General features: G+C 44.8%; 2 protein-coding genes across 2 annotated transcripts in view; one reads left to right on the forward strand and one right to left on the reverse strand.

Moving 5' to 3' along the window:
• Positions 1-25,314, reverse strand: part of CEP55 (centrosomal protein 55) — a 42,528-nt gene that overhangs the window by 12,404 nt on the left and 4,810 nt on the right. The window contains 2 exon segments of the mRNA XM_061556496.1: positions 1,719-1,877; positions 20,162-20,303. The gene's annotated coding sequence lies outside the window, so the exon portion shown is untranslated.
• LOC133345586 (myoferlin-like) overlaps positions 9,055-25,314 on the forward strand; it is an 84,579-nt gene continuing 68,319 nt past the window's right edge. Inside the window, 5 exon segments of the mRNA XM_061556495.1 lie at positions 9,055-9,532; positions 11,408-11,463; positions 19,764-19,855; positions 23,608-23,713; positions 24,398-24,500. Of these exon segments, the coding sequence (XP_061412479.1) occupies positions 9,439-9,532; positions 11,408-11,463; positions 19,764-19,855; positions 23,608-23,713; positions 24,398-24,500 (451 nt within the window). The 5' untranslated portion in view covers positions 9,055-9,438.

Below are 25,314 nucleotides of genomic sequence, written 5' to 3' on the forward strand. Positions count from 1 at the left end.
CCGCAGTAACAAAAACGTCGTGACGTCAACGCGTAACGGCGGTGGGCGGGAACCTCCGCGGAGTTCCCGCCACAAGCGTAATGACGTCATCCGAGCGTTCGTCATGACGCCTCAGAACAAAACGTCGTGACGTCAACGCACAACGGCGGTGGTGGGCGGGAACCTCCGCGGAATTCCCGAAACAAGCGTAATGACGTCATCCGAGAGTTCGTCATGACGCCACAAACAAAACGTCGTGACGTCGACTCGTAACGGCGGTGGGCGGGAACCTCCGCGGAGTTCACGCCACAAACGTAATGACGTCACCGACGTTACGCTTCAACGTCGCCGAGATGAGGGGTGCAAACAGCCGCGATGACGTATGCGATCTGCGATGACGTGATACTGCGCGATGACGTACACGGCGATACGTGATGACGTATCCGCCGTTAAAGGCCACACAGGTTGCCGGTCGTCGTACAAACACGTGGTTTAGAATAGCTGCGCTGTTCTATACAATAATAATAACCATATGATTCTAGATTTGAAGCTTTCGTGACTGCAATGATTCATATTCTTAGGTTTTTTTCGGTAAAGTCACGTAGGTAAAACATCAAAATTATTTTTTTTATTAATTTTGATGTTTTACCTACGTGACTTTACCGAAAAAAATCTAAGAATATGTAACCATATGATGTATACAGCACTGATAAGTGGCCATTATAATTATTGCCTTTTTAGATTCTTTGGTTATTTCGGTAAAGTCACGTAAATAGAAAATAAAATAAATAATAAAATTACCATTTTATTTTATCTTTTGTCTACGTGACTTTACCGAAAGAACCAAAGAATATGAATTCCTGCAGTCACGAAAGTTTTAAGTCAAAAATAGTACTTTTTATGTTACAGTTTTTACTCATGTGCATGTAAACTGTTGCAAGTTGTATACAATATGTATCCTGATTGTTTATTTTTATTTAAATCACAGTTGAGCAAAATCTGACTATGCTGGAGGAATCCGATGATCTATAAAGCTCTTTTTCACAGATGTCCAGTAGGGGCGGGTCAGAACGTTACAGCAACAAACAATACAAAAAACACGACAGCATTGCAAAGTATAGGAAAGGTAAACAAACCACACAAAAGACGCCAAGCGGCCAGCAATACACAGCACTCGAGAGGGTGTACTGGACGTGGTGCATAGTTGCTGTAATTCTTCTGTAGATTTATTGATTTGAGCAAGGTTTTACAAGAACCCCGGGAATAAATTTAAACGTGACGCAATTACAGATCCGTGTAGTGCGTAGATAGAAGGTTAATATCGGATAGTCAAATTATAAAATGTAAAAAAAAAATGTTTAAATGTATTAAAGGTGCAGCCCTGAAATGACTCCCGCATTTTTTTATACTCTTTTTTTTGGTCAGATCGCGTAAATGTGTGTCGTTAACCCTCCACCCGACGCAAACAGTTAATAAAGTGCCAATTTACGACTGCTTCACCACACTGGTTTGTCGGAGAGCAATCCACAACATTCTGGTACCAAATTGTTGAATTGACTGTGTCGGGTGGAGGAGGGTTTACGACATATTTTACGCGATCTGATCCAAAATCAATTATGACTCTTAAATGTTCTTGATCAGTTCATGCGGAAGGGCCCCCACTGGGGGGAGCTTTATGGAGAGCCACTCGTTACGAATGATCAACTGTGATATATCTACTGCTGGATGAAAGGCTTCACCTGATATCAAACGGTGGTCGTCCTCTCTGGCTGCCAGTCTCCATCCACTGTCATCTCTGCACAAGCCCACTTTTGTGTTTCTGCACACCCACTATAGAGTTCTCCACAACGCGCTCATGACGATCACGTTAGGGGCTGTCCATAAATAACGTCACGCACCTAGGGTGGGGAGAGGGGGGTCAGACATTTGTGACGATGTGTGACGAGGGGGGTAGGGGGGGTTTGAGAAATGTGACGTCACAGCAAAATGCGCAACTTTAAATAAAAATAAACAATATTGTTATAACAACACAAATTTTGATTAATTTTCATTATTAACTATTTTATTTCTGAAATTTACTAAGGTCACCTTTTATTTATTCCATGAAGGAGCATTTTGCTTCTCCATGGGAGAATGGAGAAGCATACATTTCGTAAATTTTTTGAATGATTGTTAATAAACATTTTGATTTTAATGATTCTACCAGGGCTTTTCATTCTGTGGAATGAATATGTGATTGTTATAATTGTACTCTCCATTTTTCTTCGTTCTACTACAAAGATTCAAGTATTTTTTAATAGTTATAATTACTTTTAATATTTTATATATATAGAATTTCAATATAATATTCCGATCATCTGCAGTTTTAGTTAGACGTTGAATATTTTCAAGTGAATTTTATGCTAAATTTCAGCTTTCTAACGCCTCCTTTTTAATACATGTTTTCTCCTACAACATCAGAATGCAGTGCCACATTAAATACGCACTACAATGACAATAGTTTAAAGCGATTTGAAGCATGTTTTATTTTCAAAATGAAATATGGTTTTGGGGGGTGGGGGGGCAGAGCTTTGTGACGTCATATTTGAGGGGGGTCTGACTTTTTGTGACGCCGTGTGACGAGGGGGGGGGGAGATAAAAATCGGCCAAAATCACGTGACGTCATTTATGAACCGCCCTTTATCACGACGACGTATCCGATCCGTCTCTTAATTCGTGCAATTCACCATCGCTGCGTCGTGCTTGTGTTCCGTTTATTGCCAATATTCTTTGCGAGTGTGCATATTTCCTAAAAAAAAATTTCACGTGTCACTAGCGAATATAATGTGCTGTGATTAAAAGCAGTGGTCTCTCGGCACATTCATTGGTATGTGATGGTTCATTATCAAATCCCTCCTATTATTGTCTATGGACATATTTTCAGGGCGTAAATGCCAATTTCGAGGTCTGCTCGCCATGGGAGGGCTTCACGGGAGCGTTCTTAACAATTTGCTACGCAGGCGACAGTGGTTGACGATACTGCATGGCCCATAGTTTTGGTTGCACGATCACAATATCACTGTGGTTTGTGTCTTGAATATCCAATTCATGAGGGGTATGTGGCGCAACGACCTATCAAATTAAATGTACCAAATAAACTCCATCATACTCTCGTCTCGCCTCTTTAATTACACTAGTTGCATCCCGCCCGCCTTCAATATCGCTCCAAGATAAACATTATCTGTTATTTCCTCCATAAATAATGTATAGTTGCTCAGCAACCTTGAACATTGCTCTTGACTGCGCGTATAGCTCTTCACCCTAACTTTGTAGCGTTATTTAATAATTTCTATAATAATCTACTTATTCCAGAGAGCCACGCTGAGTCGTATGACTCTTTTTCAGGAGGGTCCTGCACTGTTTTATTTATTTATTTTAAGATGTGTTAAGCCAATAAAGGAGTGTGTATACAAATGGGAGGAAACCGTGCGGGGGCATCGCTCTGTTCCCGTACAGATGAAGACAGATGGCGATTAGTCAACTTGCCGTACTGCCCTCTCCTGACGAGTCACGGTTGTGGCACCTCCTTGACGCCCACGGCAAGGGAGTTTCGCAAAATGTGCGGCGACCCACCATCCCTCGCTGCCTCTACAGTGCTGGATTGCACGCGTGCACCGCCACCACCGCCAGCAGCCTCGCGCTGGATAAAGGCTCCACTGCTGGATGAATGCAGGGCCGGATTAAGATTTCGTAGGCCCCTGGGATACAGGTACTGTGAGGCCCCCAGTAATATTTTCAAAGGGAAAACAAAGTTAAAGAAAAATAGAATGTTTTTACAAGGCCGACAACAAATAAAATTCAGCATTCACAAATGAAATTACTTTTCACTTAACCTCTGGAGGCCCTCCAGCTGACGGAGGCCCCTAAAGCCCCCATGCCTTAATCTGGCCCTGGATAAATGCCTCATCCCTCCACGCCGTGTCGGTCGTGAGGGCTCTGAGCGGGGTTTCACCGCGCTGGTCAAGGCGGGTTGCTGAAGGAGAGTCATGGGTGTGGGGTGGGGAGGGGGCTAGGTGGGAAGACCGGTTTAGATACCACTTGCCACCCATAACACTGTAGCCTTAAACAAATATATTTAACAGGCAACGTTTCGGGCAATGACTCGTCACGGCAAACAGAGAGGCCAGAGCGGTGGGACATAAACGAGGTTTTGAAATCTAGATCAGCTTTCCGAGTTCGTAGCGCAGTGCATTAGCCACTGTTCCACCGCTCCTCTGCTCTGTGTTGGCATTGTTGAAGCCGCATTCCATTTTTCGCATATCCTACATTGGCTGTGTCGGCTGGTGGAGGGTTACGACACATTTATACTTACGCGATCTAACCCAAAATCTTTATTATGAATAATTTTGGTCGCGAAAGCCTACGTGTTAAACTCTCCTACATTGATTGGGTTAATTATTTTTGTTATATTCTCGGATGTTTGGATGCTACAGTGTGAACCTACAAACCCACCATTTATGTTGTGCGCGTGGGGGCTGAGCAACTTTGCCCTCATACATACCAGCCCTTAAAATGTGCGATTTCATGGAATTCGTTACGCGTCTAAATTTATATTTGTTTTCAGGGTGGGAACACAGATTTTTATTTTTTTACTGTGCGGCCCGGGTCCACGTTTGCGCAAATTATACTTTGGGCAAGTGCCACAGTTTATTGTGTCGATGTTTCTGTGCCGCTTCCACCGTGCAAATTCACAACCCCCACCCACCCATCACTGGCAGTTCTGACGTGGCATAAATAGGGCTGCAGATTTTATACATTGGCCCGGTTGTTTGACTGTGGGGGGTGCCGTAAGTGAACTCACGCATGAGACGCCCCACCTTCCCCCTTCTTTACACCGAGCCTCGAGCTCCTTGCACCGGCACACAATCACGGGGGAGTGGGGAAGCTGCTCTCGACTCGTGCAACAATGCTCAAGGTGGTCGTACGAAGCGCGCGGGATTTGCTGAACGTGGACAAATACTCGGGATGCAGCGACCCTCTCTGCTGCGTCAGTTTCAGAGGTAAATTGATTTGTAACGAGGCATGCGCTCATCTTCATCGGCGGTCACATGTACGCATGTTGAACTTCTTTTGCACCGTACGTAATCAAACGTGCTAATCGGAGGCGCGGCCGTGATCGATCCACTGTTTAATGGAAGCGTCCTCATCCAAGCCGTCGCCACCTCCGATTTGCAACGTACGGCGCGAAAGAAGTTCAACGTCGATACGGTTTCGCGATGCAACGTTCCAAGCAGCCCGTCGGGATGGTCACAATTCCTCGACTCTTTCTTTGAGTTGGGTGGTCTAAACGACAAAATGGCCACACCTTGAGTTCTTTATAGCTGTTTGTCAGGATAAGGCGTAGAGCTTCTGTGCGTGCAATGCACGGCTGCGTATGTGTGTGTTGTAAATCTATTCCAACTCCTGCACGCGAAGCGATCTCATTGCTACATCTCAGCGGCGTCTTCTAACCTTTGGCTGCTACTCGGTAGTTAACCTCGACCACCGCCCGTCATCTCTTCTCGTAACGCAACGTTTTCTCAGTCCGAGCCCACTTATCAACAAACTCTTTGGGTCTTTTTCGATCACGACGTTTCGATCGCAACACATTGCTTGCGATCGAAACGTCGTGATCTATTATTTCCCTTTACGTGACTTGAAAGACCCAAAGAGTATGAATTCCTGCAGTCACGAAAGCTTTAAATCAACACTCATCAACACAGTTACGTCTTCTTTTAACTTTCGTGTACTTTCTAAACCACGTGCTCCTATTTCCGTCTCGCAATGTAAATCCCATTACCGTCGTTCGTGTCTGTGCCTCGTCCACATGTCACAAGCAGCAGCATATATAATGCTGTAGCATCGACTTAAACAAAGCAGCCCTCTCGGCGCAACCGGCACGTGACGTCTTCTTGGTTCTTTCGGTAAAGTCACGTAGAAGGGAAGTAATAGACGTCGTGAGAATTATATTATTTTATTATGTTTTGTTTTTATTATTTTATTACTTCCCTTCTACGTGACTTTACCGACAGAACCAAGAAGATGAATCCCTGCAGTCACGAAAGCTTTAAATCGAAATTTAAACGGCACGTGACGCTTTGTTATCAAGTTCACTTGCTCATCAACACACCCTAGCAACCCGTTCTCGTTTCCCCCGTCAACGGTATCGACGTTATCCAGGTCCGTGATCATCAACTCGTCCCGAGGTGCACGTGCTCTGCTTTTGCTTGCCAGTTGTTTTCATCCGGATTGTTCATTCGCAACTAATATTCTGTGCCTGTTCCGTGACCTTGTCCGTTCGCGGAACGGTGATTATCGAAAATACCAAACGAAGTCGGAATATAACACCGGTCAATCGAGTTTGGTGACGACGTGCTGCGATTTGTTGTCGCGTCGCCGTTCTGCGAACGAACCCGTCAACAATGATGGCACAAACTCATCGAATCTTGAATCAAATATGCGGGAGTTGTACATCATTAAACTTCTACTTGCGATGTACGGAATTATGGTGTTCACGTTTCCTTGTTTAGTTACGTGTCAAAATCCCCTTTCATTGTTCGCAAATGTATTCTTCGCCTGTAGCTATGGAATTTCGTTTGTACATTTGCAACTTATTCCCGTCCTCCGTCATCCCAGATCTACCTTCTGATAAAACAGACGCAAACGTTTCAACAGGGTCTCACCTATAGTGACAGTACAATTCATATATGCATGCGTGTAAAATTGAAAGTCATTACATTCGTTGATAATATTTGTTAACACACCTTGCTGTACATTATAATGCTCAGTCAACCCTTTAATTAATACACTGCTGAATGAAGGCTTCCCCAAACACCGTTACGGCTCATAGTACATTATACTGCACCGTATAAGGCAGCCAGTTCTGGACATATTGAATCGTAACACGTGATTTGCAACGTAATGTGTATTTATATTAAAGCGCATAAAGACAATGGTATTATTACATTGCATGGGGTTTGTGTCATTTTTTGTGTAACGGGCAAGTCACCCACAATATGTAAAGCAAATGTAAAGTAAAGCCAGAGTAAGTAGCAGGACACGTTGCTACAAGGGGTGACTGATCATGGCCAGTGCACGGTTTAACATTAAACCGTGACAGAATGCAACTTTGCAACAAATATCGATCTGATCATACCCACGTCGGCATCAGGTCCTCCCTCCGTACGGCAAAATTCTGCATTTTTAAATCCTTTATATTAAGTTCGCTTGCTTGCTTAGGACCGTGCAAATCTTTCGGTCGTTTTTTAACCCACTTCCCGTGATCCAATCGAGCTGACATTTTCCACACAGACTCGTTGTGCGTGACAATTAATGTTTGTGAAATTTTTTTTCCAAAATTTTACACTTTTTAGGACAAAAATAGTATATTTAATTACCAATTGCTTAATGGTGCAATGCAATCATCTGACCCATAGGTGGAAGCCATCGCAAGCCAGAGGACGAGAGGACTCTAGCCGCCACGCATATAAAGGATTTATAGTGAAAAACTTTGTTTTTACGGGTTATACTTATTATTTGTTGTTGGCAGCAGAGGGCAGTGCAGCATGACGCGTTACTCTGCTGTACTGCGCTCTGCTCCAACTATCGTGCGCTTCTTCGCCTCCAACCCGCAGTATTGACCAGCGCGGTGAAGTATGGTCAGATAACCCCCACGACCCGCGCGGCGTGAGCAAGTGGGGCCCCCTAATCCAGGAGTGGATCGTCAAAAGGGCTGTACGACCCGTTGCACCTGCTGGGTCTGCCCCGTGACCTCCTGCCGGCGGGCGTTCGACACTTCACGTGGCCTCGACGTGCACCTAGCCTGGCACAAGCGCCGTGGTGACGTCACAGCCACTTAGTGGCGAATGGCGGCTGTTGTGGCCATGTATTTTGTATTATGCGTTGGGGTCTATGAAATTAGTTTGTGTGTGCCTTTTTTGCGTTGAACAGTGTCACATGCTTTAACATGGGGTGTTCTTGACAATGACGTCTGGCAATCCAGCATAAGAGTTTGTTTAACATGGGCTGCCTCTGCTGAAGAGACCCACAAGGTCGAAACCAGTCCAGAATAAGCTTTCTTAATCAGACGCTGCTGGATTACATTGGTCTGGAGTGTCCCATAAGTGTGATCAACGAAACATGTTATTCCTCTGCGGAGACATTATGGAGTTCTGCGCAGTGTTTACTTAATCATTTACGTACCATGCTCCATCCGTGCATGTCATCACGTAGAGTGTGTGTGTGTATTGTGGGGAGCGGTAGTGTAGCGGTTTGGGGCCGTCCATAAATGACGTCACGCGATGTTGGACGATTTGACCCCCCCCCCCCGTCGTCACACGGCGTCACAAAGTCAGACCCCCCCCCCCTCAAATATGACGTCACAAAGCTCTGCCCCCCCCCCCTCCCCCAAAATAAAACATGCTTCAAATCGCTTTAAACTATTGTCATTGTAGTGCGTATTTAATGTGGCGCTGCACTCTGATGTTGTAGGAGAAAACATTTATTAAAGAGTCTATTTAATTAAGTAGAACATCATTTATGGACGGCCCCTTAGCGCGCTGCGCAGTGCTACGGCCAACACCACTGTGACGATTATCTTAACCGGTCCTGGGCCTCCCCAAGGTCGACTCAGCCTCAAATGAGTACCTGGTGCGGTGTGTGTAAACATCGCCACTGGTGAGACAAAGACGGTCGGTACCCCCATGCGTACCGTGATGGTCATCATAGGTGCTCGCTAACAGCACTTGCCCCAACAGTCTGTTGGGGCAAGTGCTTTTCTTAGCGGTTACAAGAGTTGGCAATTTGTGAACGCAGTGCTGATATGCATCCACACGATGGTCCTAGAACTCAGCCTGCTCAGCCCCGCAGGCACCCCCCCTCCCCTCCTCCTCCAGCTGTTCCCAGCAATTGAGAGAGAGATGCACGGGCGTGGTAGAGGCGGTGCCGTGCGAGTGACTGGACCGGTCAGACCAGACCCAGGCTCGTGTGGGTGGGTGGTGGTGGTGCAGTCTGTGACCAAATCCACCCTCCTCCCCCCTCCGTATAAAATACAGGCGCTCTGCCCGCGCTGGGCTTGCGGAGACACAAAACCGACTTCGGCGATGTGCTCTTGAACTCGGCTCTTCTCGGCTGCTCCAACTTGGTTCTGAGCTTAGTTGTGTGGGTTTTTTTTCTCTCTCTACCGGATGTTACTCATCATAGACCGAGTTTATGGTTCATAGTCAACGAGTGAATGAAGTTGAAACGCACACCGAGTTAAATTTAAATTTGCATTCATAAATTTGAGGTCCATTAATATACAAATATAGACTGCAAGTTTTTTTTTCTGTATGTAGAATTGACAAAGCATCGATAGCATCTTCATAGTAATTATTAGCGTCACTGAATTTCGGGATACAGGTAAATTGAATAGCGTAGCCTGGCGACAGTGACCTGCGCAAGATGTTGCGGTGCGTGGTGCAGTCGGCCAGAGATCTTCCCAATGTGGAGAAATTCGGGAAGAAGAGTGACCCCTACACGAGGCTGACTTACAAAGGTGGGACGACGACGAATATTGTTCGACAAATGTGCAGAGAACGCTTGCGTGTGTATATGCATGTACCATTATAATCGTTAAGTCATGGGCAATCCCACTGCCATCTCTCCGATTTAACAATCTATGCAGCCCCAGCACAGGAGTAGCTGGTGCCGTGTTAACATCAGCCCTGGGGAGACAAAGGCGGTCGGGCGTGGCGTGCCGGCCTTCATGGGTGATCGCTAAGAGCAGTTGTATATTGAAATATATAATTCGCTGTGTTGTGTACGGACTCTTTTATTGGTCTTTCTTACTTGTGATGAGTTAACATTATTTGAATTTTTTAAAAATGTTTACGCGTTTGAAATAAATGTGCATTGTACAAATGAAATACACTTGCATGTGATTTTTCTAACGTTAATGTGTTTATTAGTTCCACCAACTCCTTGGGACATGTAAAATAATTATCGTTTGGTTAAACATCCTTAAAACATTTGCGTGGTGCACACACATGCCACGAAGGATGTTGAAAAATGTTGGAGGTAAGAGTGCAACAATGAATCTAATATTATTGCAGTTTTTTTTGTAAATATGTCCATCTATCAATCATCAGTAGCCGTGATGTCTCCACTGCTGGTTGAGTGCCTTTCCACTGCTGGATGAATGCCATCATTCGTCGCCACTATAAATATTAATATTGCGTCACTGAAAAAAAATTGGATTGCACGCAAGTTACCATACATTCCAGTTATTATTTAAAGAACATTGAGGTTATTTTGTTTGCATGGCAGCTCGTGTGCAGTTACACAAAGTTCAGTTGTTGCCGTGAGAGCGCCCGTGCAACTATAACTTGTGTGCCTGCTATTGTTCGTAGAACCTTAACCGCTCCGCTGTAACCCAACCTATGTGTACGTTCACTGTACACACTACACACACAAGCTTCGCAGTTCACTTACCAGGCAGGTGTGCATCGGCCGCCTAGTATACAGGAGGTCGTGGGTTCGATCCCGATCCTGTCAATGCCTGTATATTTGGAGTTTGCATGTCTCTCCCCGTGGTCGCGTGGATTTTTCTCCGGGTCTTCTGGGTTTTCCCTCCACATGTAGACTCAACACGAGTTTGGAGTATTTGGCTGCGATACATTTCCACGTGATAAGCCACTTGGTTGAACAATTCGTTGTGGCCAGGTCGGTTCTGAAAAAAGCTTACCTAGCAAAAGATTGTTTTTTTTTAGGGTGCTGGTCACCCACCACTTCGTGTGCCGTGTCAGCCGTCATAGGTGCTCTCTAACAATACTCGTTCCAACAGTTTGCTAAAAGCTATACGACTAGGGAACTTTGCTATCTTTGCATCTTAACCCTTTGTTATTGGACGATTAATGGAGTTCTGTATTATGATGGATTTTTATCCACATTTTGCAAAACAGGTAAATAGGATGCCCGCCCGGTGCTAGATTGTACATAGCTGTGTGACCATATCGCAAATGCGCCTCAAATCTAAGCGAATTTTTTGGTGATGCCGAGTTGGGCAGTGTTGCACAAGAACAAATAACAAAAACAAACTCAACACATTAATTAAACTGCCTTGAGTGGTTCGTACTTGACCGGGAGACTGCCTATGGTGAATACCACTAGGTGGTTGTATGCTTGGGCTGCAATGTGGCCAGGAGATGATGGTTTGCCAATGGGAGGAATCCATCTGTGCGAAGTTTGTGTTTTTTTTTTACCCTCGTATGTAAGGTGGGAATTCGCCAGGTTCTTTGGTTTCCTCCTCCCACCACGCGCTGAAAACTCATGAATGTGGAATTGACCCAATGGCTCGGCGAGGCTTTTGCGACACTATAAAAGACATTGTTAATATACATACCAATACACCTTGTGTATGTGTTTGTAACAGGTGAACAGAAAAAGACGAAAACCATAGAAAACGAGTTGAATCCAGAATGGAACGAGGTGAGTGCTTTTCACCATAAATGTCACTTTTTTTATCAGGTTAAAATAATATCTCGTCGCATGCTCTTTGCAAGGACACACCTTAGTCATTGGCTTTTCAGTTCATGGCTACAAAACGATAAGACACTTACGCATATGCCAAGTGCAATGTAACCACGCCCCACTATCCTGTACAACTGCTGATGCTGGAAAACCTTGCATTTGGTGTGTGCCAAAATTGTCTCCGCTTCCTGGCAGACCTGGGACGTGGTGGCGAGATATTAACTAACGCGCCTAGAATACAGAAGGTCGTGGGTTAGAACGGGACCCTGATGCCTGTATATTTGGAGTTTGCATGTTCTCTGTGATCGGTGGATTTTTTATCAGGGTCCTCCAGGTTTTCCCTCCACATTTCGAAATATGCGTTTAAGAGTATTGGGCTGCTATACATGTCCACATAAGCCACTTCGCTGAGCTATCATTTGTGATAACCAGGTGGCTTCTGAAAAAGAGCTATGGAGCTTAGTGGGCCTTACCTGGTAAAATATAAATAGTTAAATAGTTGGATATACTTAAATTTGGCCTTTCTTAAAGTATGTTTTACTACTTTCGCATCGTAGGTAGCCAACCGTGCGAAATGGAGGTGCGGCACAATTTCTCTAAAGGGCAGTTTCTCAAGCTGGGCTTTGGGAGAAAATGCTAAACACGTTCATCAATTACACTTCCCTAAAAGGAAAATGTATGCATGTTAAGGTGACATTCCAGACATTGGCTGATCTGCTATGAACAAGGCCCATTGCCCCGAACGACACCTGCGATGGGGTTTTTCTCCTTTTGGAGGGCAGTACTGACGCCAACGGCAGCTTCACAATTTTGAGTACTGCATTATATTCATTACAGATAAAACGTTGCTTATGTTACAGATGTCACGTTGCGTGTACGCACTGCACCGGAGAGGATTTGCATTGGTGTATATCATAAGCACCGCACGGTCGTTGATGTTGATTGAAGGATGCTTGTCATTTCCCTCGTAATTCGAGTATGAACGATGCACAAAATGTCCAAACTGTCCAACACTTTCCCAAATGAAAATTAGTATTTTGAGAGGGCGTTGACCTTGCCTGCAGAGCGGGTAAATACTTGAGAATTATTTAAATTTCTCACGAACGAGCGTCTCCTATTGAAAATTTGGCAAAGTTACAATTATAACAAAAACAGGCTTACAGGACTCTTGAATGAAATTAACACATTCGCCAATAACACTGTGGCCTTAAAAAGAACAAATATATTGCAGGCAACGTTTCGGGCAATGGCCCTTCACAACGCACAGAGAGGCAGAATATTGATTAAGATGATTTTCATTATCACGCTACAATTGTTGATAGCATTGAAACGCGATTTGCAAATCCTCATCCTAAAACAAATTGTCATCGTCCTCATTGTATCTAACCTGCACAGAGATGAGCCCCTGTGTGCACGGTAATTACCCCTTCATGTGCACACGGCCACCAAAGCCAGTCAAGTTGTATTTAAGTAGTTTTTTTTATTATATAGGGAAGCATTCTCTATTCTGCTTCATACGAGCGTTTAAGTGGTCCAACCTGCACAGCATTGATGCCTCAGGGAAGTTCCCATCGCCACGCCTGTTTTACCGAAACTTCTAACCTAACAATAGGGTTTAAAATATGCATGCGTGTGTCTCGAGCTAGCAAGCTTACCTGCATCGTATGCAGCTGTGGTGGTCACCTGTTGGTGGCAATGTATTGTAATACTATGACTATCTTGCAGCATTGCTTGTCCGCGACAATGGGGTAAAAAAAAATGAAATTAATGAACGTGAATGCTAAATAATGTGCTATAGATGAGCAACCTTGAAGAATATACCCCAGGACTTTCTAAAACCAGTTGTCTCACTTTTAATGGCATTTCTGTCAACCAATCATCCGGCCACACCCGGTGCGTTTCCAACAAAAAAAAAAGTTGTTTTGGTCATATCAAGGATAAAGATCCCCCGTATAGCCTTTAACAGACTGCTGGGGCAAGTGGTGTTAGCGAGAACCTATGAAGGCCGGAACAGGTACACGAGGATGTGGGTGACCAGCAGCACGCCCGGACGCCTTTGTCTCCCGAGTGATGTTTACACACTGCACAAGGTACTCATTTGAGGCTGAGTCGACCTAGGAGAGGTCCAGGACCGGTTCATATCATCGTCACTGGTGTTGGTGGCCGTGACTGGAAATCGAACTCGGATCGCCGGGTTCATAGCGCAGTGCACTAAGCGCTGCACGACCGCTCCACACAGCGCGTCCCTTTGGCAGTCCACTGATGGATGACAGCTTCTCCATGCTGTGCAGTTTGTCGGTGGTTCTTTTGACCATACTTCACCGCTGATCAGTGTGGCTTGATGAAGATGGGGGGGGGGGGGGGAGAGTACAGACAGCAGCACAGAAGTACAGCACAGCAATGGAATCTGCTCCAAGGTCGACTCAAATCCTGCATAGCTTCCGATGTTATCTGGGATTGGGTACAACTGCAGTGCTGTAGACTGCTTCCGATGATGTATTAGCCCAATGAGTCATCCTCTTGTAAAGAGCTAGAGAAACGATTTAATCGTATGTATGTTGAACTTCTTCCGCACCGTACATAGTCGACCATGCAAATCGGAGGTGCGAGGAAAGGACGGCAAACTAAACACAAAGCAGTTCTAAAGAAATGAAAATAATAAGAGAATAAAATTTCTACATCAGACAAGAATAAGTACAATTTTAACAACACGAATAGCTTTACTTCAACCTGGGAAACTTCAACCAAGTGATGAATGTTTGTGGAATCCACAGGCCCATTTTACTTGGCCAAAGTGATTCACCGTCGCCTGGCAATGCAGAAGACTTCCTCTCCCACAACAAATAAAAAAAATGTTGGAAAAACTTCGCCTGGGCCACAGTCTCTCTCACTGTACCGCATTTGGCAGTTCGGGAGAATGAACGGAAATTCCAAAGGGGGCCTTAAAGAGCCACATTCGGAGCGGCGCGCGGGCACTCTCCGTGCGCGCGCGTCTCTCGCAGCGTGCGGAGGAGTGTGAGCATTGCCAGGACTCTTGCCGACAGAGGCCATAAACACCACGGCGCTGGGTGCTCTTGAGGGCAACTGGAAGGTGGCTGTCAAGGCCACCTCCGCAGTACGGGGTTGACTTGCGCTTTGCAGAGTCGTGTGAGGCTTCGGAAGACACGCTGAAGGCTCGCGGTCAAGAGTCTTTATTTAGACTGGAGGAATCCGGTAAGCTATGAAGCTCTTCTTTTCCACAGATTTGCAGTATAGGCTGGTCAGAAAGCCGCATCCCACTGCACATGTGGAAAATTAAATGGCAAAAATAAAAAAAGCTCTCTCCAGTGTGCGACTGTGGTCATCCAGAACATGACACAGTGCCCGATCCACAAATACGGAGGCCTCCCAGCGTTACACTCCGCTGCTCCTGATGCGGTTATCTGGCCGGACCACCAGAATGTGAAATTGTAGGTGTTGCCCTGCATCTACATCCTCCATACAGAGGAAGCAAACTGACGGTTTACCCACATTAGTGTGAATATTCCTGCCGCCATATACGTCGAAAGCGCCCCACCCGCGCGCCCTCCGTCATTATTTTCTCAGTGGGAGGTCGTTCATTCGATTCTACTGCCCCCCATAGTCTGGCTGGACACTTTCTTCACCCGGATAACCACGCTGTCAACTGCCTGTTCAAGTTCAATACGTTTTTATTAAAGTCTGCCCATGACCGACTAACGCTATCTATACAATAAAATGTAACGATTGTTTTTTTATGGGCTCTCAGTGTGGTCGAATATATAAATCCACATTGTATTGTGTTCTCACAATGGCAAAGGCGAATAACAAAAAAAAATCGGTGTGGGGTAGGGCTGAACGATTAATCGATTTCAAATCGAAATTTGAAACAATGCGATTAGCAAATGGCAAAGGCTGCAATTTTTTGCGATTTGAAAAGTCCTATTTTTTGGAATTGCTTAATTTTTTATTATTATAACTTTATTGAACTTAACAATTGTTTCATATTTGATTGTTGTATTATTTTTTATAAATACATGTTGGAAGCAATTCATATCTTTCAAGTTTTCATCCTTGCATTAGAATATATAGAGCAGTCCATATTTTGATGGTATCATGTGGTAATGCTCCATCACATGTTATAAATCTTACACAATAAATATTAAACTGAAGCTTGACTTTATTTTTTTTATCGCAAATCAAATCGCAATATCTGTCAGAAAAACCGCAGTTAGATATTTTCCCCAAATCTTTCAGCCCTCGTGTGGGGTGGGAGAAAGAATTACCTAAGAGGAGAGAGAGGGTTGTCGTTTTGATTTAATATCATGGCATGAGCGGGTGTAGTCGTTAATCCCTCCTGGCAATTCAACTGTCGACTTGCGATTCTAAAATCAAAATGATCGTAGTCGCAGTGGCTGCAAGCGTCGCATTAAATGAATTTGCATAGATTTGATCAAAAGATCGAATCTTACACGCGTGTTTTGTACATCTATCGTGGGTTTAGGGGATGATATTGCTAAATTGTTTGCGTCGTTATATTGCATGATCGAAGAATTAAAAGGGCCCCTTTTTTTGGTCTACTGCTGGATGAGGAGCTCCCCACGCTTACGTGGCTTCTGGAGGTTATTTGGCCGTGGCTTGTGGAGGTTGTTTGACCGTGGCTTGTGGAGGTTGTTTGACCATGCTTCGCCAAGCTGCTTCGAAGGGTGGGAGCATAGTACAGTGCAACAATGGATTGACTCGGCCGCAACATTAATGCACGCGGTTGATGTGTGTTTTTCACGGACACCTAAATGTCGACAATCCGCACATCGATCACCTCGGCCGATGTGTGTCAAATTCAAAGTCCCGCATACAAGTCGCGTGGGATGCCTCGCCTCCACGGAATGTGGGTGATGTGTCCATAAAGGGTACGATGCGTGTCAAATATAGCAACACCGATTGTTGCTTTTAAGCGAGGTTGATTGCACGTTTTGCTTTGAAATGTGTTCAGTAAACGAGCAACTCTGTTTCATACCCGAAAGGTCGCGTGCGCCCCCCCCCCATGTCCCCTTCACAATTGAGTGTTTAAGTTTAACTAATTCATCAACCGGAACCAGTCTGGGCAGTATGAACACATTGAATAGTGCCCAGGGCTCAACATGCATTTTAAAACGCGTACAGCTTGCGAGGTGATCACGAGACGCCACTGTATTGCCACGACCGATATCACCAGAGCCATATTCTGCAGCCCTCCTTTGTCAACTCATCGCCGTGCGGGTCACGGGGGTTACATTTTTTGACCATACTTCACCCACGCTGGTCGGTGTTGGTTGACGAAGGCGCGGAGCAGCATAGACATTGAGTCACTAATGCATTTTGCTCCACTGCCTTTCGCTACCAGCCCTGCTGCACCCTTAAATACACCTTTCCACACGTGAATTAGATGCGGACACCTCATGCGCAAGTGGAATATCAGACTCTCCTGAGTGCGACTGTGGCTACAAACACTCAAACACGGACTGTGTGACTTTGCACTGCCCCAAATATACATTGAATGTGGCCTATCTTCAATTTACCAACTATCTAGACCAAGTAAGCTGGATGGCTAAATCACTGGTAAACCGAATGTCTTGATAGCCCCCCTTTATCGGCCACACGAGGTCATCCAACAACACCTCGTCCATCGGAGCACTATCCAAGCTCAATCCTGCTTGATTTACATTTCACAATATTAGTCGCATTCCGGTTGATTTAGTCATAGACCCGGCATGCATCGCTACAAAACACGATGATTTGTATTTACTGGATATGGTCTCTCAAGGCAACGTCCTCTCTAGATCCGGCACTAAATTCAGAATATGCACATGTTATTTAAACTAGGGTGCAGTTGAAAATTGCATCACCCGTAAGAGACGCTCTTTTGGGATCCCTCTTCAACAAATGACTGCTCAACTTTCAAAAGGAACTTTTTGTACACCATTGGAACCTAATTTGCCAGTAGCAAAATATGATAATTGTTTTTTACCCTTTTATCTGGCAACAAAACTGACACCTTTTTTACAAGGAGTCATGTTTGCATTGACCACAATACCTGCAGTCGAAATGCAAACAAAAAAACATAACTGCTAATATATGCACTGTCCTTGAAATTGATTGGTCCACACCCGAGACAGCTTTCTTTAGAGCCTAGTCTCACATGGTGTTGGACCAGATGACGCCAAAAGGCACACAACTCAAGGACAATGCACCATCAGAGTATGAGACTGTGCAATTGTAGACTGTGCAGCAGCAAAACCATTGGAATAATCTGATATTTTTATTGAGGTGACTAGAGTACAGAATATATGGACCTCTCAAGACCATGTAAGAATTGGGAGTAGCGGAGGCTCGGTGATACGTGAACAGCTGTACTGTCAACTCGGCCACCTGAGTTTCGATTCCTGGCCATGGCTAACGTCGGCGTGCCACCACCAGGCCACACTGACCAGCGTGACGGTCAAACAAAACCACCCCCACGACTGACAACGGCACGGGGGAGGCCTCCATCCAGCAGTGCATTGACCGATGGTGTAAATCACCAAGAGCCACTCGAGACAAAGTTCTCTCTTTGCCTAGGGAGACCTCGGGTGCAAACAAATAGTGTATATGACCAGAATCTCTCTCTCGGTATAGTGGGGGGGAAAAAACTAAAGCATTCAAATCGCGTAGAATTTTACGTGAAAAAATTGAGGCATGCGTTACGCTGTTTACTTAGTCACACGCAGGCGATTGAATCAAAACATTTTTAAAAATAAATATTTAAAAACCTGGGTCAGGAACTTTTTTAGCATTATCCCACATGCTCAACTACAACTGCTGTCAAACTTCCTCGGGAAAACAAAGCAACGGTGAAAATAAGGGGAATGAACAATTGTCAACAGCTAGCCGTGATAATAAAAAAAAGTGTGTCCATGTTCTTTTCAGCCGGCCGTCAACATTTCCGCACCTAGGTTTGAGTGAACTTCGGCGACAAACAGGACGGGCGCGCACCGCGTCTGGCCAGCTGGATACTGATTTAATAAACCGTTGTCCAGATGGAAGTGATACCCTGATCGTTTCTTCCTGTGGAGAGCGGCTCCTTCGTGCGTTGCGGTGTCAGGACCCCTGGCTGCGAGCCAAGTGAAACACATGTGGGCTGTATGCTGGGGGGTTTTAGGAGCTGCCACCATGGGAACCCGTTTCCTGTTGCCCAATACCCCCAGTCACTCCTCGAGTGTGTAGGCATGTCCGGACGTTTGTTTCAGAGAATAAGTTCAACTTTGAAATACATTATTTGTATGTAAAGATAATGTGGTGGAGCTGGGGTGCATAGGTTTGTGCGCTGCGCTACGAACCCATCGCTAACATCGGTTCTGGGTCTGGGTCTACTCCCGTCACCGCAACCCACACCGACCGGTGTGGTGAAGTATGGTCAAACTACCACAATGGCCGACATGACGTGTGGAGGTCTTCTTTCAGCAGATGATTGACAAAGGGTTGTGAAATAGGTAGTTTAATTATTGTAATAAAAAATACATTATACTCAACTTAATATCCCAATGATGTTTAGGGGTTTTAAAACAATGGCAATGTATGTATAATTGTCAGCTTGAAAGGTTTGCGCGTTGTCTTTATGAGTGCATAAGGAGATACTTTGTGTGTGTTAGGTCAGCCTTTGGCCAGACCTTTTGAGTCGCCCTTCAATTATTTTTAATTAAATCTGTAAAATGACGAGGAAACCCCATCATAAAAGAATAGTGCCGCGCGGTAAAATCATAAATTTCAAACAACGCACAGAAAATGCACGCAAGCCGTGTGCTCTTGACTCATTCTGTGCGTCGCTTGAACCTCTAAATTAGATTTAAACGTGGGGTCGTGTGTCAAAGCATTTGAATTTTTTTTTTACTCAACGAGTTGCACTTCCTGGCTCACTGCTGTGACAAGAGTATGTGCAGATAACAATGTGTATTGTTACATACAACTATTTGTCCATAAAACGGTTTGAATTCAATTTGTTTTCCACTGAAAATGCAGAATACACGTGGAGTACTATATACCACACTGGCTGAAAATAATCACAGTGAGCCTTTAAATTAAACAAATAAATGCGTCCCATTGCATTGGGCCATGAAGGTCCATTGCCTGAAACATTGCATTAATCGTGAGCAAACGATCCTGATTATGATGTTATTTTGTGCACAAGTAGTGCGTTTTCTATGACTGATACACACCCCTCTGTGTGTGTGTTTGGCTGACACCAGGCTCTGGAGTTCGACTTAAAGGGGTTTCCTCTGGAAGCTTCCTCGGTGCTCGTGGTGGAGGTGAAGGACTACGAGAAGATCGGGAAAAGTCGGTACGGTCTCCCTCTTCTTGCCTTGCGCGCGGCGCTTGTTCTCAATGGAAACGCGAGTGGTCGTGTGCATAACAACAAGTGTTTTTCCTTCTGCTTTCAATGCAAACTCGATCAACGTTGACTTCCATTGACTGCACACTTGCGACGCCACAACTCCTTTTGAACGAAACATGTTTATGATGTGATATCAGCTTTGTAGTCCTTCGTATATACCTTTTTACTGAATGCACGTAGATATTGCGCGGGCTGAGAGGGTCGCGTGGAAACCCTGCGAACTTGACGTCGCGTTTGCAAAATGCAACTTACCAATTCGCGAACGTGACCCATTGTGGCGTCACGAACAGGGTTGGGCGTTGTAGGTAGCTGATTTCGCGGCAAATCACCCGCCGAGTTGGTCGCGATGCTGGTCAACGTCGCACTTTGGGCCAGAGGTTGAACTCTCCTCGTCCTGGAAAGTAAAGGGTAACAATAGCCAGACAAAAGAGGACGTACAAACGCTGCAAAGCAAATTAAAGCTTTCACCGGCTCTCTTTTAACGGTCAGTTATTTACTGCCAACCGACTGAGGATTTTTTTTTTTACTTCCCGTTAACCGGCACTTTGGTTGACGTGTTTTTTGTTGCCGGAGCACAATGCCACGTTTGGCAAATAATCTTTGCGTATGAGCAGTCTTATTGAACATTGGTGCTGTTTTGGCATTTACACAACCGACACGGGCAATGTCTTGCCCAATAGAAATACAAAAAGATAATGATGACCCATTTTCGTGGAATACGTTTTCCAAGAGGAGTGCTTGCAAACGATAAAGTATTGCGCAGCAGGACTTCCGAAAACCAGGGTGTCTTGTCAGAAGTGCCTGATGCAATTTAAGAGAAGCTCTTGCAGTTTGAAACCAGCATTACCAACTTAAAGAGGCCTCAATCTGGAAGGAATTATATTAACTACAAAGATTGGATTTCAGGGTCAGGGCTACGGAAGTGCCTGCCAAGTGGCGTTTAAGTTCTCGAAGCTTTCATTAGTTGGTTGAAGACTCATATTTAACATTAAACTGGTTAATATATGTATAGCCCTGCAGGTAACAAAACTTTTGTTGACAGTTGTAAATAAATGCAGTATTTCACCGTGCTTGAAATGCGCAGTGAATTGTGGAATTGTGAGAAATGAAAATGCATTGGCAATATCGGCCCCTTTAAAGTACCTCGGCTGATTTTTCAAAGCAGCCCTTTTGTCATGCTGGTGGTGCAGGGTTACTTGACGAGACTTCAACATATTCGTCATTGTGGGGTTTTAAGGCAGGGAGCATAGACATTCTAAAACAACAAAAAATAAAATAACTTTATATAGCTTTGTTCATGCAAATTGCATCTCGCAATCGCTGAGGTACCAAAGCTGGAAGGCTGCCATGCGATGAGCCGCACCAGCAATTATATGAAGCTGTTTTCAGCCAATCGGTGAGTGTTTATACACGTGGGAGAAAACCAGTACATCCGGCGAAACCCCACCCATGCGAGGGGGCAACACTCTATCCCACACAGAAGGGACTGATGCCATTCGTCCACACTTTGCTGTATTGCGTTATGCAGGCAAGAGTATAGCACCTTTACGTCCACGTGAAGGGAGTCTCACAACATTTGTGATTTTCACGATCCACCAACCCTCGCTGCGCCGACAGTGCTGGGTTACAGGTCACGTGCAGCACAGCCACCACGCAGTTCGGGCATATGAAGTGCAGTCGGACAATGAATTTTGATGCATTCCCCTTTCCTGTTCACCACATAGTCCCGCATCCTATGACAGCCTGTTTTTGTGCACGACTGATCGGACAAGCGCAGTTTTTGTAGATAAGATTCACAAATAGCGTCCTCCTACCCCCTCCCCAAATCAACACAATTACTTACAAATTTCATTGCCTTCACCTTGCAAAATGTTAACTTCCTCGCAGGGTATACAGGAGGTCGTGAGTTTCCATGTTCTCTCCGTGGTTGCGTGGATTTACCTCCTGGTCCTTCAGTTTTTCCCTCTACATTTAGAAACATGCGTTTAGAGTATGTGGCTGCTATAATTTCCACATGATAAGCCACTAAGTTGAGCTATCACTTCCGAAAAAGAGCTATATAGTTCAGTGGGCCTTACCTGGGAAAATGAAAATAGTAGTAGTGGTATGGTAAGTCTAAGTCCAACAATGGCCCACAAGGACCTACATACAGTAGGGGAACCAACATATTGCCCAGCGTTTGGCTAACACGTAATCAAACACCGACAACTGAATGAGTGACTCGCTGCTATGTGTTCGTATGTTAAACACTGTTCTGTTTACAAAACAGCCTTGGCTTAAAATGGCACGCGGTGTCCCGTACGGCGCCTGCAAGGGTACACTTTGGGTTTCCATTAAAAGCAAAAGCTGCCAGTTGTTTCTGTGCAAAAAGGCCATTGAGTACAGTATCTTGTCTGTGTCAGATGGTTGAGAGTGTCACTTAATTAGGGCAACTTGATCATTTCCAAGTTGGCTGGTGAATGCAAGCGGGTCGGAGTCCTTGTGGAAATTTAACTTAATGAAAAGCAACATTCCATTGTGCCTAAAAGAAGAGTTTTTAACTGATGCATATTACCTGCTACGACATGCAGATGAAATATTTGACAATTACAAAGCAGCATGCTTGTAATTGCGTTGAGAGACCGGAAGAGTAAAACATGGATTACAAAATGTGCACAAATTCGAGATGACATCTTGACCATTTAGAAATGTAAGTGGACTTTGGCAGGACAGTCGGAGACGGGATGATGAGCAGTGGACAAACGTAAATGGTATTTGCAGCCAAAGTAGGGCATACGCCCAATGGGGCCATCCTCCGGAGATGGAGTGATGAAATCGACTCGTGTGTGGCAGCTAGGTTGTTCTATGAATGTTGAACTTCTTTCGCACAGTACGTAGCCAACCGTGCTTATCGGAGTTGTGGGGAAGGATGACAAACTAAACACAAAGCAGTTCTAAAATCTATAATACATTTTGAATCGTAGAATAAGTTCTCAATCATTGTCATGCGTTGCGTCACGTGACAATGATTGATGATGACAGCATGGATAGGGCTTCATCCGGCAGTGGATAGATTGAGGAAGTTGATTAAATGCAACTGCAAGTCAAGGCGACCTAATAAGCCAGATCATAAATAATGCGGAGAAATTCTCCGTGCGAGTTGAAGTGTGGGGGCACCACTGGTGGATCTTATTGTTCGCTTTGAGCCACGATAACAACTCCCCCTTATCCAGTCACCCATGGACAAATAAGGAAACTTGGATGAATTCGTCGCCACTCTTGGGTTAAATTATCTGCGATATGGTGCAGATATTTGAATTATTTCAGCCGCTGCATTGACCGCTCAGTTCCGCGCAATTCCCTTTATTCACGAAAACTTTACCACCTCTGGCAACCTTTAATGTGCTGTGAAGAAGGGTCTTCCCAAAATGTTTCCTACATATTATTTATTTTAAGGCAGGATTATGAATACATTAACGAGTTTTTGTTCACTCTGCTTTTGCACCACTGCCAAAGCAGTCGCATCACCCAACAATGTATTTTAGGCATGCTTCTTCCCCAAGGGTAGATGCGAAGTGATATGATGACTTCTCTGTGCTATCCTCTTGCCCTTAAAAACAACAGTACATGATCAGAGTATTTGCAGATCAATTGGGCGCTGTGAATGAAAACAATGCAACTGTTTATTTAACGCGTTTACTCTTGTGCCGCTGGTGCAGTTTGCTGGGATCGGCACAGATCCAGCTGCACGAGCTGCTGACGAAACCGGGAAACACCAACAGCTACGTCTTGACCCTTGTGGGCGAAAAGCAGCAGTCAACGGGGGTGAGTGCGCACACACACACACCCCGGCTCTCTGGGGCTATCCCCGTAGCTGAGGGCCGATGTCCATGACCGATGCTCTCTGCCTTTTAGCGATCTACATCATCTCTCATGGAGAGCCTCGCCCAACTGTTCACTGTCCAACCAACTGATCCCTTTTCATCTTGGTCCACTTTTCCCCTTCACATTTTCCATGCTTGTGAAATGGAAGGGAAGAGGGGGCTGTTCTGTACCAACACCACCTTCCTTTTCATCATATTTATCAGTAATTGCTGCTTGCTTTCTCATTGGACACCTCTTAATTCTAAATAATAATTGTCTCAACAGCTTTCGGTTCTCCTGTAGCTGGACATCAAACGTATTTTGTCTTTTCATCTCTTCCGTCCACAGCAGCTTTTTGACTTCAAGCACTACGCTGCACACCAAAGCTGTTCATATATCCCCCCTCTCCTCTCACACACCTAATTCATGATTACAGAACGGCCACAGTATAGAACGTGCATGGAGAAAATGACATCCAGCAGTCAACCCTATCAATTAATTGGGCGGGATGCGGGGCGGTGAGGGTTTATTGGGTATTTGTGGTATATAAGGATAAATAGCGGTGGGGCGGTTGTCATTATCTTTGTGTTGCACTGCATGCTAGGCTGTATTTGTCCTTCCCTGTGTGCCCACACCCCTTGTTAGGCCACGCTCTCCATGCAAGTGGGCTACATACCTCCACCGGGGACCGGTCCCCCGCCCAACCAGCGGGGCCCCGGGGATCCCGTGGAAAAACAAGATGCCACAGGTATGGAGCACAGAGGAGGCTTTGCGTTATCTCAGGGGTGGAACGACGCTTCAATGTAATCCATTTGTATATCGATTTTGACACTCGTGACCGAACATGCACTGAATCGCACGTGTTAAGGGTCGAGGTCTCGTCTCGATATGTGTATGTCGTTGGTTGGTTTACCCATGCAGCCTAGATATGTTGTAAGCATTCACCGGAGCGTTAAAATAAAAACTAATGTTTGAAAATGTAATCTTTGATGATTCATTGAATCGACAGGTGGGTGTAGACAATTCAACATTTTTCTAACTCTGGTGTTTTTGCGTAGTCACAAGACTTCCCACGAATCTTTCCATTCCTGAGACTTGGAAATGCCCTGACGTGAATTTAATTGGAAATGTAATTCAATTTAATTGGATTCGGTGTGGAAACTCTGGTGATTAAAATAAAGCCAGTGTTTGCATTAAAAAGTATTGCACTTCTCTGAAAGTGTCTGCTGAACAGTTTCATAGCTTTTTGCAGTGGTTGATTTTGCATGTCAATGCATCATCAATACCAGAATGTAAGACCAACTTTAGCATTATTGTATTTTATGAACAGACTAAACCCCTTATTCGAGACCCAAACATTGCCCCTATTCATCTTCTTGGTTTTTTCGGTAAAGTCACGTAGAAGGGAAGTAATAAAATAATAAAAATAAAACATAATCAAATAATTCTCACGACGTTTCGGCCACAGACCTGGTTTTCACCTGAGGACGGCTACTTGCGTTGTGGCCGAAACGTCGTGAGAATTATTTTATTATGTTTTATTTTTATTATTTTATTACTTC

Source organism: Lethenteron reissneri, chromosome 22, assembly GCF_015708825.2.
Source record: "Lethenteron reissneri isolate LAM-NWPU_2019-01 chromosome 22, ASM1570882v1, whole genome shotgun sequence".
In the NCBI taxonomy this organism is placed as follows: domain Eukaryota; kingdom Metazoa; phylum Chordata; class Hyperoartia; order Petromyzontiformes; family Petromyzontidae; genus Lethenteron; species Lethenteron reissneri.